Source organism: Salmo salar, chromosome 06, assembly GCF_965601325.2.
Source record: "Salmo salar chromosome 06, fSalSal1, whole genome shotgun sequence".
NCBI classification, from domain to species: domain Eukaryota; kingdom Metazoa; phylum Chordata; class Actinopteri; order Salmoniformes; family Salmonidae; genus Salmo; species Salmo salar.
Window position 1 is genome coordinate 46,559,335 of NC_138296.1, and position 14,893 is coordinate 46,574,227.

The window sequence follows — 14,893 nt, forward strand, 5'->3', positions numbered from 1 at the left end:
TAATATCTAGTGGGGAGACTGCATAGGCTAGCAAACAGGTGTGATGTGTGTTATCCTTGGCACTCCTCAAATATCTGACGATAAGAGGCAAGCACTTGATGCAACTGAAAGTTTAGTGTTGAGATCAAATACGTGCGTATTAATGAATATGTTACCCTTTGAGACAGCTTTTGTGCTGTCAAATGTCTGACATCTTCAGATCAATAAAACCTGCAGAGCAAGAACAGCTCGGGCTAATTTGATTAAATTATAGAAAAGGTTAGGTACACTCAGAGAAAAAGCGTTCCAAAACGGTTCTTCAGCTGTCCCCATTGGAGAACCCTTTTTGATTTCAGGTAGAACCCGTTTGTGTTCCATGTAGAACCCTCTGTGGAAAGGGTTCTACATGGAACTCAAAAGGGTTCTACCTGGAACCATAAGGGTTCTACCTGGCACCAAAAATATTATTCAAATGGGCTCTCCTATGGGGACAGCCGAAGAACACTTTTAGGTTCTAGATAGCACCTTTTGTGTAGTGTCCATCATTTGCCTTTGTCTATTCAATAGGCAATTACAATGCCTCTACATTTTGCCTAAACGGACCATTCACATATATTTGAATGCATAAAGTTATAAATGCCACGGTCCAGGAACCATATAAATATTGATACATTGGGTTGATATTGCCAGATGCAAACAAATGCCACGTGTTGTGATGGACATGCTATCTGATCAGATGCAGCCATAAAATCCCCCCAACGGGAACATTATCCTACAGTAGGTTATAGCTCATAAAGACTCGCAAATGTGTATTTATTAGAGCTTAATTGCCCATTTGTATAAACAAGTCCTCTATGAAAAATGTAGCAGGCTTCAACTTATCAAAACGTTTCCTTCAGATGGGGACATTAGTGCAGGTCTTATACAACGTTTTTATACTTAATTTGTCATCAGAGAAGTTTTACTTGCAAACAATGTCCAAAAGTGAGTGTTGGTTGAATAGTTAAAATACTGTAATATAAAAGCACATAAAATAACCGCCAATGCCAGACAATGCCAAAAATACCACAGGCCTCGGTCTTGGGCGCACTCATCTTATCTACTTTCCCGGTTGTGGCGAGCAGACACTCAGGACTGTCAGTGACCGAGCTTGTTGGAGGGAGGCAGCAGAGCCCGCCCCATGAGGAGGGACTAAGCATTTAATACGGCTGAGACCTCTAAACGGGCTCAAAGAGAGACCACCTGTGTTAGACACGGACAAACGAAGGGAGTTAGTTATTGCGTCTCCAGTAGGACCGTTACTTCACCGCTGTTCTTGTTGCTCTTGATTATCTGAACTCGGACGAAACGTTACACAGACTGAACATGATATTATTTTCTCATCAGCTTTTCATCCTCCTATGGATTGTTGTCACAGGTAAGCTTCATTTAAATGTTTTAGGATAATAATGTCTTGTTGTTGAAACGCTCTTGTACGCATGGATCATTCTGTGGAATATTGTTCCAAATACACTTCTCAAAGCAGGTGCCATTTCGTGTAGGGTATACATGGAAAATCCGGAGTTCTGTAGGGTATTTAAATCAATCTCTGAACGTTAACCATTTTTGCCTATCCATTGCAATAGGCTATGTTTATATTTTTGCTCCCATAAGTTTGCAATGTCACTGGAATAACGAGGTAATAACATTAAAGCTGCCAGGTGGATAGCAATGCAGTGTATAGACTCAAACTAGGCTATATTTCCCATCACTAGCCTACCCTAGAGTCACTTAAGTTACATTTTCAAATACACTACATTACCAAAAGTATGTGGACACCTGCTCGTCGAACATCTCATTCCAAAATCATGGGCATTAATATGGAGTTGGTCCCCCCTTTGCTGCTATAACAGCCGCCACTCTTTAGGGAAGGCTTTCCACTAGATGTTGGAACATTGCTGCAGGGACTTGCTTCCATTCAGCCACAAGAGCATTAGTGAGGTCGGGCACTGATGTTGGGTGACTAGGCCTGACTCCCAGTCCCAACCCAAAGGTGTTCGATGGGGTTGAGGTCAGGGCTCTGTGCAGGCCAGTCAAGTTATTCCATACCGATCTCGACAAACCATTCCTGTATGGACCTCACGTTGTCCACGGGGGCATTGTCATGCTGAAACAGGAAAGGGCCTTCCCCAAACTGTTGCCACAAAGTTGGAAGCACAGAATCGTCTAGAATGTCATTGTATCCTGTAGCTTTAAGATTTCCCTAAACTGGAACTAAGGGACCTAGCCCGAACCATGAAAAACAGCCCCAGACCATTATTCCTCTTCCACCAAACTTTAGGTTAGCACTATGCATTGGGACAGGAAGCATTCTCCTGGCATCCTCCAAACCCCGATTCGTCCAACGGAATGCCAGATGGGGACGTGTGATTCATCACTCCAGAGAACGCGTTTCCACTGAGTCCAATGGCGGCGAGTTTTACACCACATCAGCCGACAATTGGCATTGTGCATTGTGATCTTAGGCTTGTGTGCGTGCGGCTGCTTGGCCATGGAAACCCATTTCATGAAGCTCCCGACGAACAGTTTTTGTGCTGACGTTGCTTCCAGAGGCAGTTTGGAACTCGCTAGTGAGTGTTGCAACCGAGGACAGACAATTGTTACGCGCTACGCACTTCAGCACTCGGCGGTCCCATTCTGTCAGCTTGTGTGGCCTACTACTTCGCGGCTGAGCCGTTGTTGCTCCTAGACGTTTCCACTTCACAATAAAAATACTTACAGTTGACCGGGCCACCTTTAGCAGGGCAGAAATTTGACGAACCTACTTGTTGGAAAGGTGGCATCCTATGACAGTGCCACGTTGGAAGTCACTGAGCTCTTCAGTAAGACCATTCTAATGCCAATGTTTGTCTATGGCGATTGCATGTCTGTGTGCTCAATTTTATACACCTGTCAGCAATGGGTGTGGCTGAAATAGCCGAATCAACTAATTTGAAGGGGTGTCCACATACTTTTGTATATGTAGTGTAAGTGTTTTATTGAATCCATTATTATGTAAGGTAGGAAACCATTACTTAAGAAGGCTCTGATAGATATCTTTTCATATATACAGTACTAATACTTAAAAACTAGTGGCTATCTTGGACTCTTAGCAGGAGATTCCCCCAAAATCTCCAAATAGAGGCTAAGACTTACTGAAGACTGAGTCATTGGTTCTAATGCTCTCTGACTGGATGTGATTCAGGGATGGGGGATATAGTAAAAATTCCCTGCGACACACATCTTAACCATTCAGAGAATCTCTCTTCTATACTCTTTCAGCCTGCAACACTGGTGAAGTTTACTGTGGAATCTTAATGAGCCTATAGACTCAGCCATGCTGCTGCTTAGCCCTGCTGCCCTATATGGAAGTTGATTCTATTGGTCACAGTCTCTTAATTAGGGCTGCTCTGGGTTTGCTTCATCACGTTGCCAACAATAGCAGGGATGGGCAACTGGCGGCCCGCGTGCCCCCTTTTGTTGGCCCACGGATAAATTATTTTAAAAATGTTTAGGAACTGAGTCGGGATCTCAACTTACTGCTGCGAGTTAAAATAGTAGAATACACAAAGTGCAATTTCGAAATTTGGTTGTGCATCAGCCGGTTTTCTCTTATGTTATGTTTGTCACTGACAATCACTTAAATAGCCAATGTCAGCTAACATTTTTTAGATTGGTAAGTTAGTCTAGCATCCAGCTATCTAAACTTTAAGTATCATGGTCGAATTACCAACCAGGGGGCCCCCATTGATTTTGTTAGTCACTCTCATTCAGATATCATATTAAAAGACGGCAAACATTTCTCTCCACCCTATTGGAAAATGTGTACAATTGCAGGAAATAAGCTGTAAAACTGTTTAAAAAAAAAATCACCGTCCCTTTGCAAAATGAGTACAATTGCATGAAATGAGTTATACATTACGAAATCTTCTCTGCACCCCATGGTAAAACCGCTTAGGGCCCCCAAAAGGCTAGGACCTCATGATGAATTCCGATTTTTTTTGTGGCCCTCACCTTCATCAAAGTTGCCTATCCCTGCCCTATAGGGAAGGCCATATTTAAGGTCAAAGGTTACCATCAGAGGCCTGAGAGGAGCCACTGTCATGTGGCTCGGTCCTTGTTGGTCCCCTGGTCCCTGCAGGCTGTTTTTATAGTTCAATCACTTGTCATGTGTTTAAGGACTCTGTAACTCAGGGAGAGAGCTAGTCTCTGAACTGAAGAAGGCTTGTACAAGAAGCATGACTGAGTGTATGTGTGTGTGTGCGGCATGCAGGCAGCAGTAAAAAGAAACAGATGAAGGACCTCCTGAGGGTCGATCACCTCTTCCCCTGAGTCTGGCGCCATGGACGCCATCGTCCAGCGTGTGTGTGTGCCCCCGATAAGAAACCTCTCAAAGAGGGAAAAAAAAGAGCATGTTCAGTGTCTCTTCTCCTCCCCTTCTTAACCCTGTCTCTTTCCTCTCTGACCACATACATTATTCATGTCAGCAGCTTCATAGTTTGGTGGTTAGTCATGATATTATATGTGCAGAGCATGCAGGGTCTTTACAGGAGGTAATGGATGGGGTGGACAGAGCGAGGACACACACACACACACACACACACACACACACACACACACACACACACACACACACACACACACACACACACACACACTCTCAGACACACACACACACACATTCATCAGTCCTCCCTTTTAAGTTTGATGAAGCCCAGATATCAACGAGTGATCACTATGCCGAGGTCAGAGTAAAGGGGTACGGTGAGTGTGACATGGGTTTGTTAGTGTCTCTCTCTGTGTGTCAAAGTGCAAACTGATCCTAGGCCAGTTCCAGAAAGTCGAATCACCATCGGGTTGTAAATGATCATTTAAAGTACCGTATTACATCATTGTCCAACAATGTCCCCCCTCCCCCTCCTCTTATATTGCTAATGCATAGAGCATTTTCAGTGGAGACTGTCTGAGACTTCTCCTTTCTCCTCACTATACCGCTCAGACTTTACCCATGATCTCTCTCTCTCTCTTGCTGCCTGCCCTCCCCTTTTCATAGACACTCTTGCTTCTTCTTCTTTTTTCTTTCATCTTGTCTTTCATCTTGTCACCTCTCTCCCGTCCTCTTTCCTCCCTCTCGCTGAGTTAGATTAGGGCTGCTCTCCGGGGCTGTAAATCTCACTCTGTAATTGGAAAGCATGTGCTGGCCGAGCTTTAATAGGATATGATATGTGCTCAGAGCAGAGGCCCAGTGAGAGAGGAGCGCTAGCTGCTCTAGGGAACCATATGTTACCTACAGATAGTCAAGGCTGGACGAGCCCTCTGGGCTGATATAGGATATAGGGAGGGGGACGTAGACACACACAACTCACCTCCCCTTAAGTCTTACAACTAGGGCAAGGCACGGGTCAAGCTGAAGGTAGAGAGGTCCCTGAGAGAGAGAGACCAAGGGGGAAAAGCATGTAAATAAATCAACTGAGGTAACGATGAAGAAAAAGACAAGAGAATAAACAAGGACTGCAACTTAAAACTTCTGATCTTTCCCTAATATAGAAAGTAGTACTGTGCTCTGTGTGTCCTTCCATGCCACCCATAGTGATGAGTCCTGCTGTGGTGCCCGGTGTTGACAAATACAAGACAAGACCCTCTAGCTGTGTTACTGCCTTTCTTCTGTCAGTGTGTGTGTCTTTGTGTCTGTGAGTGATGTGTGTGTGTGTGTGAGTGATGTGTGTGTGTGTGTGAGTGATGTGTGTGTGAGTGATGTGTGTGTGTGTGAGTGATGTGTGTGTGAGTGATGTGTGTGTGAGTGGTGTGTGTGTGAGTGATGTGTGTGTGTGTGTGTGTGTGTGTGTGTGTGTGTGTGTGTGTGTGTGTGTGTGTGTGTGTGTGTGTGTGTGTGTGTGTGTGTGTGTGTGTGTGTGTGTGTGTGTGTGTGTGTGTGTGTGTGTGTAGGCCCTACCCCAGACAGGCGAGGCACAGGAAGAGTACGAGCTGGAGACCAGATGAGTTCCTCTCTGCTTTGTATGCATACGTGAACCAGACCAAGCCTAGGGGGAAGGGACACTTTGACGTCAATATGTGCATAGCTCAATTATTGCTGATTATTATTCATCTATTTATATGTTTAATGAGCATGAAGAATGGGAATGGAGTGTCACTTTATTTATAGATTTCAATTTGATCTCTGAATAATTGTACTCAATGATTACTCATTGATTACTACCTATAGTATTCTCGACATAGCTATTCCTATATAACTACTGCTGTACATATCTTGGTCCTACTTATATATTGTCCGTACTGTCTATACACACCACATATTTGATATGATATGCTTTATTTAAGTGTCATACACCTACCGGTGCCCAGCCCACATAGACTTACAGGACACTGCAAAACAAAATAACATTTGACAGATTATATGCATACAGTAATCATGGCCAGTACAGCTACCATCTAGCCAAACAGGACATTTCTACTTCTCCTCCAGGCATTGTGTGACAAATTGAAAAATCTCAAACACGCCCTGTCTGAAACAAAAGTCAAGCCTCTGCTCGTCCCGTAACCCGTGTATATCCCAGACTCTGACATTGCTCGTTCTGATATTTCTTAATCTCTTGTTTCTTCTTTTTTGGGGGGGGGTTAAGCAATAAGGCCAGAGGAGGTGTGGTATATGGCCAGTATACCACGGCTAAGGGCTGTTCATAGGCACGACGCATCGCGGAGAGCCTGGACACAGCCCTTAGCCGTGTTATATTGGCCATATATCACAACCCCCCGAGGTGCCTTATTGCAATTATAAACTGGTTACCAATGTAATCAGAGCAGTAAATGTTTTGTCATACCCGTGGTATACGGTCTGATATACCGCTGCTGTCAGCCAATCAGCATTCAGGGTTTTAACCACCCAGTTTATAATTCTGTATTAGTATTGTACTGTTAGACATTTACTGCACTGTTGGACCTAGAAACAAAAGCATTTAGCTGCACCTGCTTTAGCATCTGTTAATCTGTGTACGCGACAAATTAACTTTGATTTGAGAACAGCGTGGAATTATCTTTCGGGAATTAGGAAACCTGTTGATTCCATAGATGTAATCTCACAGACAAATAATACAAGACCTTTAGAGAAAGGGCATACCTAGTCAGTTGTACAACTGAATTCATTCAACTGAAATGTGTCTTCCGCATTTAACCCAACCCCTCTGAATCAGAGAGGTGCGGGGGGCTGCCATAATCGACATCCACATCTTTGGCACCCGGGGAACAGTGGGTTAACTGCCTTGCTCAGGGGCAGAACGACAGATTTTTACCTTGTCAGCCTGGGTTCGGATTCAATCCTTCAACCTTTCGGTTACTGGCCCAGCGCTCCTACCCGCCAGGCTACCTGCCTTACCCAGTTATGACAATGCACATGGCTATTGTCCTGTAAATTTGAGTGTAAGATGCGGTATACGTCGTCACAAGCAACTTTCCCATGAGCAACTATGCACAGTAGACTTCATCATCATGATAGTGGATAAATGTAGTGCGATAGGACCATTCTCATTCCTACCATTGACCATGGACATGTTCAGCTTGATTAGACTAATTAGGAATCTGTCCCCCAAGCAGCATTTATTACTATGTGAGGAATCTTTGTCACAGAGACAGTGCAGCGGCATCAGCAACCTTAATAATAGTGCATGGTATTTATATAGCGCTTTTCAAGGACCCAAAGTTGCTTTACAAACGCCAGACTAAGCAGAAGGACGAAGAAACATGACGGTTCAATAGAAGGTTTATATCCCCATATCCGAGAGAAGAGGTTTCAGAAAGGACTATTATCTTGATCAGGCACCTTTTCAATGAGAGAGAGAGGGGTGGGGGGGGGGGGGGAGAAAGGGAGTGATTGAAAGAGAATAGCAGACACAGGGATGTGGCAGTGGTTGGTCGGTAAGAGGTGAAAATGAAAGCTCCTCCTCATTTCCATGACATAGGGTCACCCCTGGTGAACTGGCGTCAGCTGCCCAGCTTTGATGTGGCAGCCGTGGTAACAGAGAAATGGACAGGGCCCCAAGGGCAGATAGACTCCCTACACCAGGGGAAGCTGAAGGAAATTGACCTGCTTGCTGCTCCTGTTTGTTTGTGTGTGTGTTTGTGTGTGTGTGTGTGTGCGTGGGCGTGCGTGCGATGTAAGAAGGGGAACATTCCCTACAGAGCCCCTACAAGCATTGCTCCACCAGTTCATAAAGCAGTATGTTAGAAATGTCCACCTCATTAGCCGGCTCTGAGGAATGTACCTGGGACTTCTAATTAGCGTGGACTGAAGTCCTACATTACTAGTCCTATGCCATGTACATGTTGTTATTTACATGTTATGTACTGAGATGTTATACATGCTATTACACCCCCTATCGTTTCAGAGTGTTTGATGTGTCATTTGTGAGCACTACTAGTAACTGTTATTCCTATTAGTATAGAATTTGTAAACGGTGAACAGCATGGACAGACAGACGAGACTACAGTAATCAACTCTGAAGGGACGTCACATTACTGTGATTCCGCTAATTAGAAAATCCTTCCGTTATCAGTCTCTGTGGGGTCAGTCACTAACCTGATGGCCCATATTTCTTTCTCTCTTTGTCTCGCTTTCATTCTTTCTTTCTCCGTTTTTCTGTGAGCATTCCGTAATCAGGTCTGTGTTTCTCACAGTGCTGGTAAATGTGATAAAAACTATTTCAGGAACGCGTTTCGTTAATCCCCCACCCGTAAACTGGGCATGTTTCCGTGGCAACTCCAAGTGACTGAAAGTGTGTACTGGATGCAGGAACCGTCATGACTCAACGTGATCAAGACAAAGGAGATGATTGTGGACTACAGGAAAAGGAGGACCAAGCACACCCCCATTCTCATCGATGGGGCTGTAGTGGAACAGGTTGAGAGTTTCAAGTTCCTTGGCTTCCACATCACCAGCAAACTAAAATGGTCCAAGCACACTAAGAAAGTTGTGAAGAGGGCACGACAAAGCCTATTCCCCCTCAGGAGACTGAAAAGATTTGGCATGGGTCCTCAGATCCTCAAAAGGCTCTACAGCTGCACCATCAAGAGCATCCTGACTGGTTGCATCACTGCCTGGTACGGCAACTGCCTGGTACATCACTGGGGACAAGCTTCCTGCCATCCAGGACCTCTACATCAGGCGGTGTTAGAGGAAGGCCCTAAAAATGGTAAAAAACTCCAGCCACCCTAGTCATGGACTGTTCTCAATTTGGGACACATATTGGCTAAGAAGTACATTACAGAGTAGAGTCTGTGGGGGTTGGGGGGCCAACAGGTAGCAAGGTAAAGGTAATTGTTTATCTGGCAGTCGGTTGAGTTCATAAAGGGGCACTTCACAAGAGTACCATTGTGCCACATGAAAAGAAAGCCTGTGAAGTGTGGCGCTGGGTGACAGACGAGCGTCATCGGCGTGTAGTCTCTCTCTCTTTCTCCTTCTCACTCTTTCTCTCTCTCTCTCTGTCCCTCTTTCTCTCTCTTCTCTCTCCCCCACTCCCTCTCCCCCTTCTCTCTGTCTCTCTGTCTCTTTGTCTCTCTCCCTCAGTGGTTTGTAGTGTGGCCATCAGAACTTTGACAGCTGGTAATGGATGTCTCCTGGCAACGGACACACTCCCACATTGCTCAGCCTCCTCTCGACGCTGTTCCCTTTTCTTCCTGTGTGGGAAGGGGAGGGTGGGGGTGTGGCAGGGTTACAGACTGTGACCATGTTTAGTTCATTCTGTTTGTGAGTCTGTCGGTGTTTAGTTCACTGTGGGTGTGATGCGCAGTACGACCCTGGGTGTGACACTGTATGACACTAATGTATACACTGTCGCAGTGACTTGATGTGAATCTGGTCCAATCCAAACTAAACCATTTTCTCTATGTTATAAGTCAAGTTTTATTTGCAGTGCATTTCACATGTCTCAATACACTTTACAAAAATATTAGCTCTTCCTGAGTGTGTGGTCCCCTGTGGTGAAGTCCTCTAGGTGTCCTTTGACCCCTGTGTGGTCTGATTTAACCCCATCATCTCATTGTGTCTGCCTGAGATTATCTGGCTGTCACACTAGGTTAATACCTAAAAGAGGGCTTCTGACTGTCCTGCAATATACCTTATACATAATATACACTATACTGTACTGCACCCTACCCGTACAGTGTCTCTTCTGGTTTGATATGCTTTATTCAATACAACATTACCAGTAGTTCCTGGTAATAAGTTAGTGAAGATAAAGTTTCAAAGGAGTGGTAGTTGGACTACGTGCCGGTCCTGATGTTTAAGAATGTCAAAAAATAAAAGAACGTGGAACTTTAAACGAAATAGCAGGCCGACGAGGCTGGTGGGAGGAGCAATAGGAGGATGGGCTCATTGTAATGGCTGGAATGGAATGAATGGAACGGAGTCTAACACGTGGTTTCCATATGTTTGATGTATTTGATACCGTTCCATTTATTCCATTCCAGCTATTACAATGAGCCGTCCTCCTATAGCTCCTAACACAAAACTTCCCCTGCGAGTTGTTTAATTCCTCACCAGTTTAGTTTTATGTTGCTCATGAAACAGGGAAACATCAGCCCACCTCCCAACAACATTCATCAATGATGCAGTTGTTAATGTGTATATATTAACTTTTTTATTATAATTGTTAGTGTTTTTTATTTCACTTGGTCCCCTCAATGGCCATGCTGCTCCCCCTGTGGTCGTTCCACTCCACCCCCTCAACAGTCGTAACTCTGCCTCCACACCAATGGACAAGTATTTATTCATCACTGCCACAGCTGTCATTACGTTTACATTTACATTTACGTCTACATTTACATTTACGTCATTTAGCAGACGCTCTTATCCAGAGCGACTTACAAATTGGTGCATTCACCTTATGATATCCAGTGGAACAACCACTTTACAATAGTACATCTATATATTTTTTGGGGGGGGGAGGGTGGGGGGGTGGGTTAGAAGGATTACTTTATCCTATCCCAGGTATTCCTCAAAGAGGTGGGGTTTCAGGTGTCTCCAGAAGGTGGTGATTGACTCCGCTGTCCTGGCGTCGTGAGGGAGCTTGTTCCACCATTGGGGTGCCAGAGCAGCGAACAGTTTTGACTGGGCTGAGCGGGAACTGTGCTTCCGCAGAGGTAGGGGGGCCAGCAGGCCAGAGGTGGATGAACGCAGTGCCCTTGTTTGGGTATAGGGCCTGATCAGAGCCTGATCAGAGCCTGAAGGTACGGAGGTGCCGTTCCCCTCACAGCTCCGTAGGCAAGCACCATGGTCTTGTAGCAGATGCGAGCTTCAACTGGAAGCCAGTGGAGGGTGCGGAGGAGCGGGGTGACGTGAGAGAACTTGGGAAGGTTGAACACCAGACAGGCTGCGGCGTTCTGGATGAGTTGTAGGGGTTTAATGGCACAGGCAGGGAGCCCAGCCAACAGCGAGTTGCAGTAATCCAGACGGGAGATGACAAGTGCCTGGATTAGGACATGCGCCGCTTCCTGTGTAAGGCAGGGTCATACTCTGCGAATGTTGTAGAGCATGAACCTACAAGATCGGGTCACTGCCTTGATGTTAGCGGAGAACAACAGGGTGTTGTCCAGGGTCACGCCAAGGCTCTTAGCACTCTGGGAGGAGGACACAAAGGAGTTGTCAACCGTGATGGCGAGATCATGGAACGGGCAGTCCTTCCCCGGGAGGAAGAGCAGCTCCGTCTTGCCGAGGTTCAGCTTGAGGTGGTGATCCGTCATCCACACTGATATGTCTGCCAGACATGCAGAGATGCGATTCGCCACCTGGTTATCAGAAGGGGGAAAGGACAAGATTAATTGTGTGTCGTCTGCGTAGCAATGATAGGAGAGACCATGTGAGGATATGACAGAGCCAAGTGACTTGGTGTATAGCGAGAATAGGAGAGGGCCTAGAACTGAGCCTTGGGGGACACCAGTGGTGAGAGCACGTGGTGCGGAGACGGATTCTCGCCACGCCACCTGGTAGGAGTGACCTGTCAGGTAGGACGCAATCTAAGAGTGAGCCGCGCCGGAGATGCCCAACTCGGAGAGGGTGGAGAGGAGGATCTGATGGTTCACAGTATCAAAGGCAGCAGATAGGTCTAGAAGGATGAGAGCAGAGGAGAGAGAGTTAGCTTTAGCAGTGCGGAGAGCCTCCGTGACATTACGTATATGATGCTATTTCTATTGTGTTTTTTCATTGCCATTTTCATTATTTTATTTCACTTAGTCCTGCATGTTGGAGCTCTAAGCCTAAGATTTTCACTGAACCCTGCAATCACACCAGCAACCATGTACATGTGACTATTACTGTGAACACTCTGAATCTGAATCAGCCGTGGTGGAAGTATTGTACTCAGGGACACAATTCTCAGATGACTCTGTAAGACACAGTATAGCCTCGGTGTGCGTGTTTGATGAAAACCTGTGTGTGTGGGGGGGGGGGGGCGCACATGTGTGTGAGTGTGTGTCAGGCGTGATATTCTTGCCTGGGGAATTGTGCCTTAGTTCCGGAACTTCCTCCTTAGTCCAGTGACAGATAGGCAGGGGGTATTTTATGACGCCGTCAAGGCTCCCCAGTAGCTATATTTACTCATGTTCATGTTGACCTGTCTGGGAAGTGATCTTCAGTTTTCCAATATGGCCACACTCTCATGGTATACCCACATCATGCACAAAATGTGTGTTGGAATATAGCAGAATGATTCCATCCATAGTGAACCAACTCCGTGATCCAAGCCAGACTGTCTAATGTGGATCAAAATGACACGTCGGTGATTGTTTTCAAGAGAGGTTCAACTTTTCCAGGACAGAAGCATTTGAATGAGAGGGGGGGGAGTATGGAAAGGTCATCACAAACACGCACACACAACCACAAACACACACCATCGTGGCAGTTTTGTCAATGTTGCGGTGCTGAGAGAGAAGTGATCAGATATCTCTGTCATTACTTTAACTTACCAATTTACCCTCTGTTTCCACTCTGTTGCCTTGGATATCATGGTGTCCGTTGTATGGCTGTTTGCATGGCAGCAGTATTGGGGATGTGGCTAGATTTACTATTGGTGTTTTTAGAAAGTATTGTATAGTGCGTAGTAGTCTGTTGATTTTACATCCAGTATCATTTTGATATCGGTTTGTTGTTGATTTGACATCCAGTCTATTCTCAATTGTTCTCAACTGTTCTCAGCTGTTATCAATAGTTCTCAACTGTTGTCAATAGTTCTCAACTGTTTTCAATAGTTCTCAACTGTTCTCAATAGTTCTCAACTGTTTTCAATAGTTCTCAACTGTTCTCAACTGTTTTCAATAGTTCTCAACTGTTCTCAATAGTTCTCAACTGTTTTCAATAGTTCTCAACTGTTCTCAATAGTTATCAACTGTTCTCAATAGTTATCAACTGTTCTCACCTGTTCTCACCTCTCTCTTAAACTTTTTCAGCCGGGATCCCAAATTAGAAATTCAGTGTTCAGTCATTTCAAATTTTGCCATGGGGCGTAGAGAAAATGTCACGGTTTTAAAGCAAGTTTTCTGCAATTCTACAAATCATGCCATGGGGCGGAGAGGACATTTAGCAATTTTATAAAACACTTCATGCAATTCTGCTCATTTTACAATGGGTCAGAGAGAAAAATGTTTCAGTTTTAGAGCTAATTTCCTGCAATTAGACCGCTTTGGGTCGCAACCCCTACATTAAGAAAGGCTGACTTAGAGGGTGCAAAATCAAGTGGCGTTTAACCGACACCTCAGAGCTACCAATGGGCCTGACCGAGGAAAAGGTCTGTGTGTTGGATGGAGAATAGCTGGAAGTAGTGGGCTAAATGCCTACTGTGTGTAGATGCTAAATTAGGCTTTGACTTCCCAGTAGTTGTGTTGTGGGGCAGGGCCTGCTTTCTGTCACCACCATCTGCTTTAACACCCATTTACACATTACATTACTGTAAATGTTTGCGCTTGACATTGATACATCTTAGATAGGTAGTCAATTCCAGCCATTGTTCCAGCCTTGTCCAGGATCACACTGGATGATCTATGCTAGGCCTGCTCTTTGTTCAGGTTGCCAGGGAGATGTCTTATGTTTGGAATCTGTATGGTTGTTTTCCAATACAATGGACCATAGATTAGGTTGCCAGGTTTTAGTTAGCAACCACATTGCTAGGTTTCATTATTGTGTATTTTATCAGGTTTCTGCTAAGACGCTGGTCTGAACACAACACATTCTCTCAGGCATGTCTGCATCGCCAAGGCCCACTGGCAAATCTATGCGAAGGAATCTAACCAAGGGGCAGAATGTTTTAATTTGCTTACCAAGAGATTAAAGTGTACTGTGACACACTGTGGTGATACACCCAGAATGTACAGTATTCAGGGGAAAGACTCTTACTCATAGCTATGTCACCATATCATCATATGAAGATAGCGGGATGGGCATAACTGACAGGAATGTCATTATAGGAACATACTGTTGACTTCTTGTGTCTTGCACTGTGAATAAAATGGGATAATTAAATATTGTGTTTTCTCATTAGTCTTGGTTGGGTTTCATCCCTGGTAATCAACTAAGAACCTTGGGGCTATCTTCTTCCATTCTTAATCTACATGAGTTACTAACAGATTGATACAGTAGTGTAAACTACGTCTGTCTTTTGCCGCATTGGTCACACACTGGTCTAGTTTCGGGAGCTGCTTTCTGGTTTCGGTCACCACGCCTTGTTATTGTCATAACCAATAAAATGTGATCATAAAAGCCTTTCCCTCAGTCCACCATCCATCCTATCAGATAGCTCTGTATTTATTTAATCCACTCCCTCATACCACGTGTGTGTGTGTGTGTGTGTGTGTGTGTGTGTGTGTGTGTGTGTGTGTGTGTGTGTGTGTGTGTGTG

At 45.0% G+C, this 14,893-nt stretch overlaps 1 protein-coding gene across 25 annotated transcripts in view; it reads left to right on the top strand.

The window, feature by feature from the left end:
• The first annotated feature begins 1,126 nt into the window (after positions 1–1,126).
• LOC106607515 (uncharacterized) overlaps positions 1,127–14,893 on the top strand; it is a 28,901-nt gene continuing 15,134 nt past the window's right edge. For all 25 annotated transcript variants that reach the window (XM_082976655.1, XM_082976656.1, XM_082976660.1 and 22 more), the window contains exon 1: positions 1,127–1,396. In XM_082976655.1, coding sequence (XP_082832781.1) covers positions 1,345–1,396 — 52 coding nt within the window. In that variant the 5' untranslated portion in view covers positions 1,127–1,344. The remainder of the gene's footprint in view (positions 1,397–14,893) is intronic.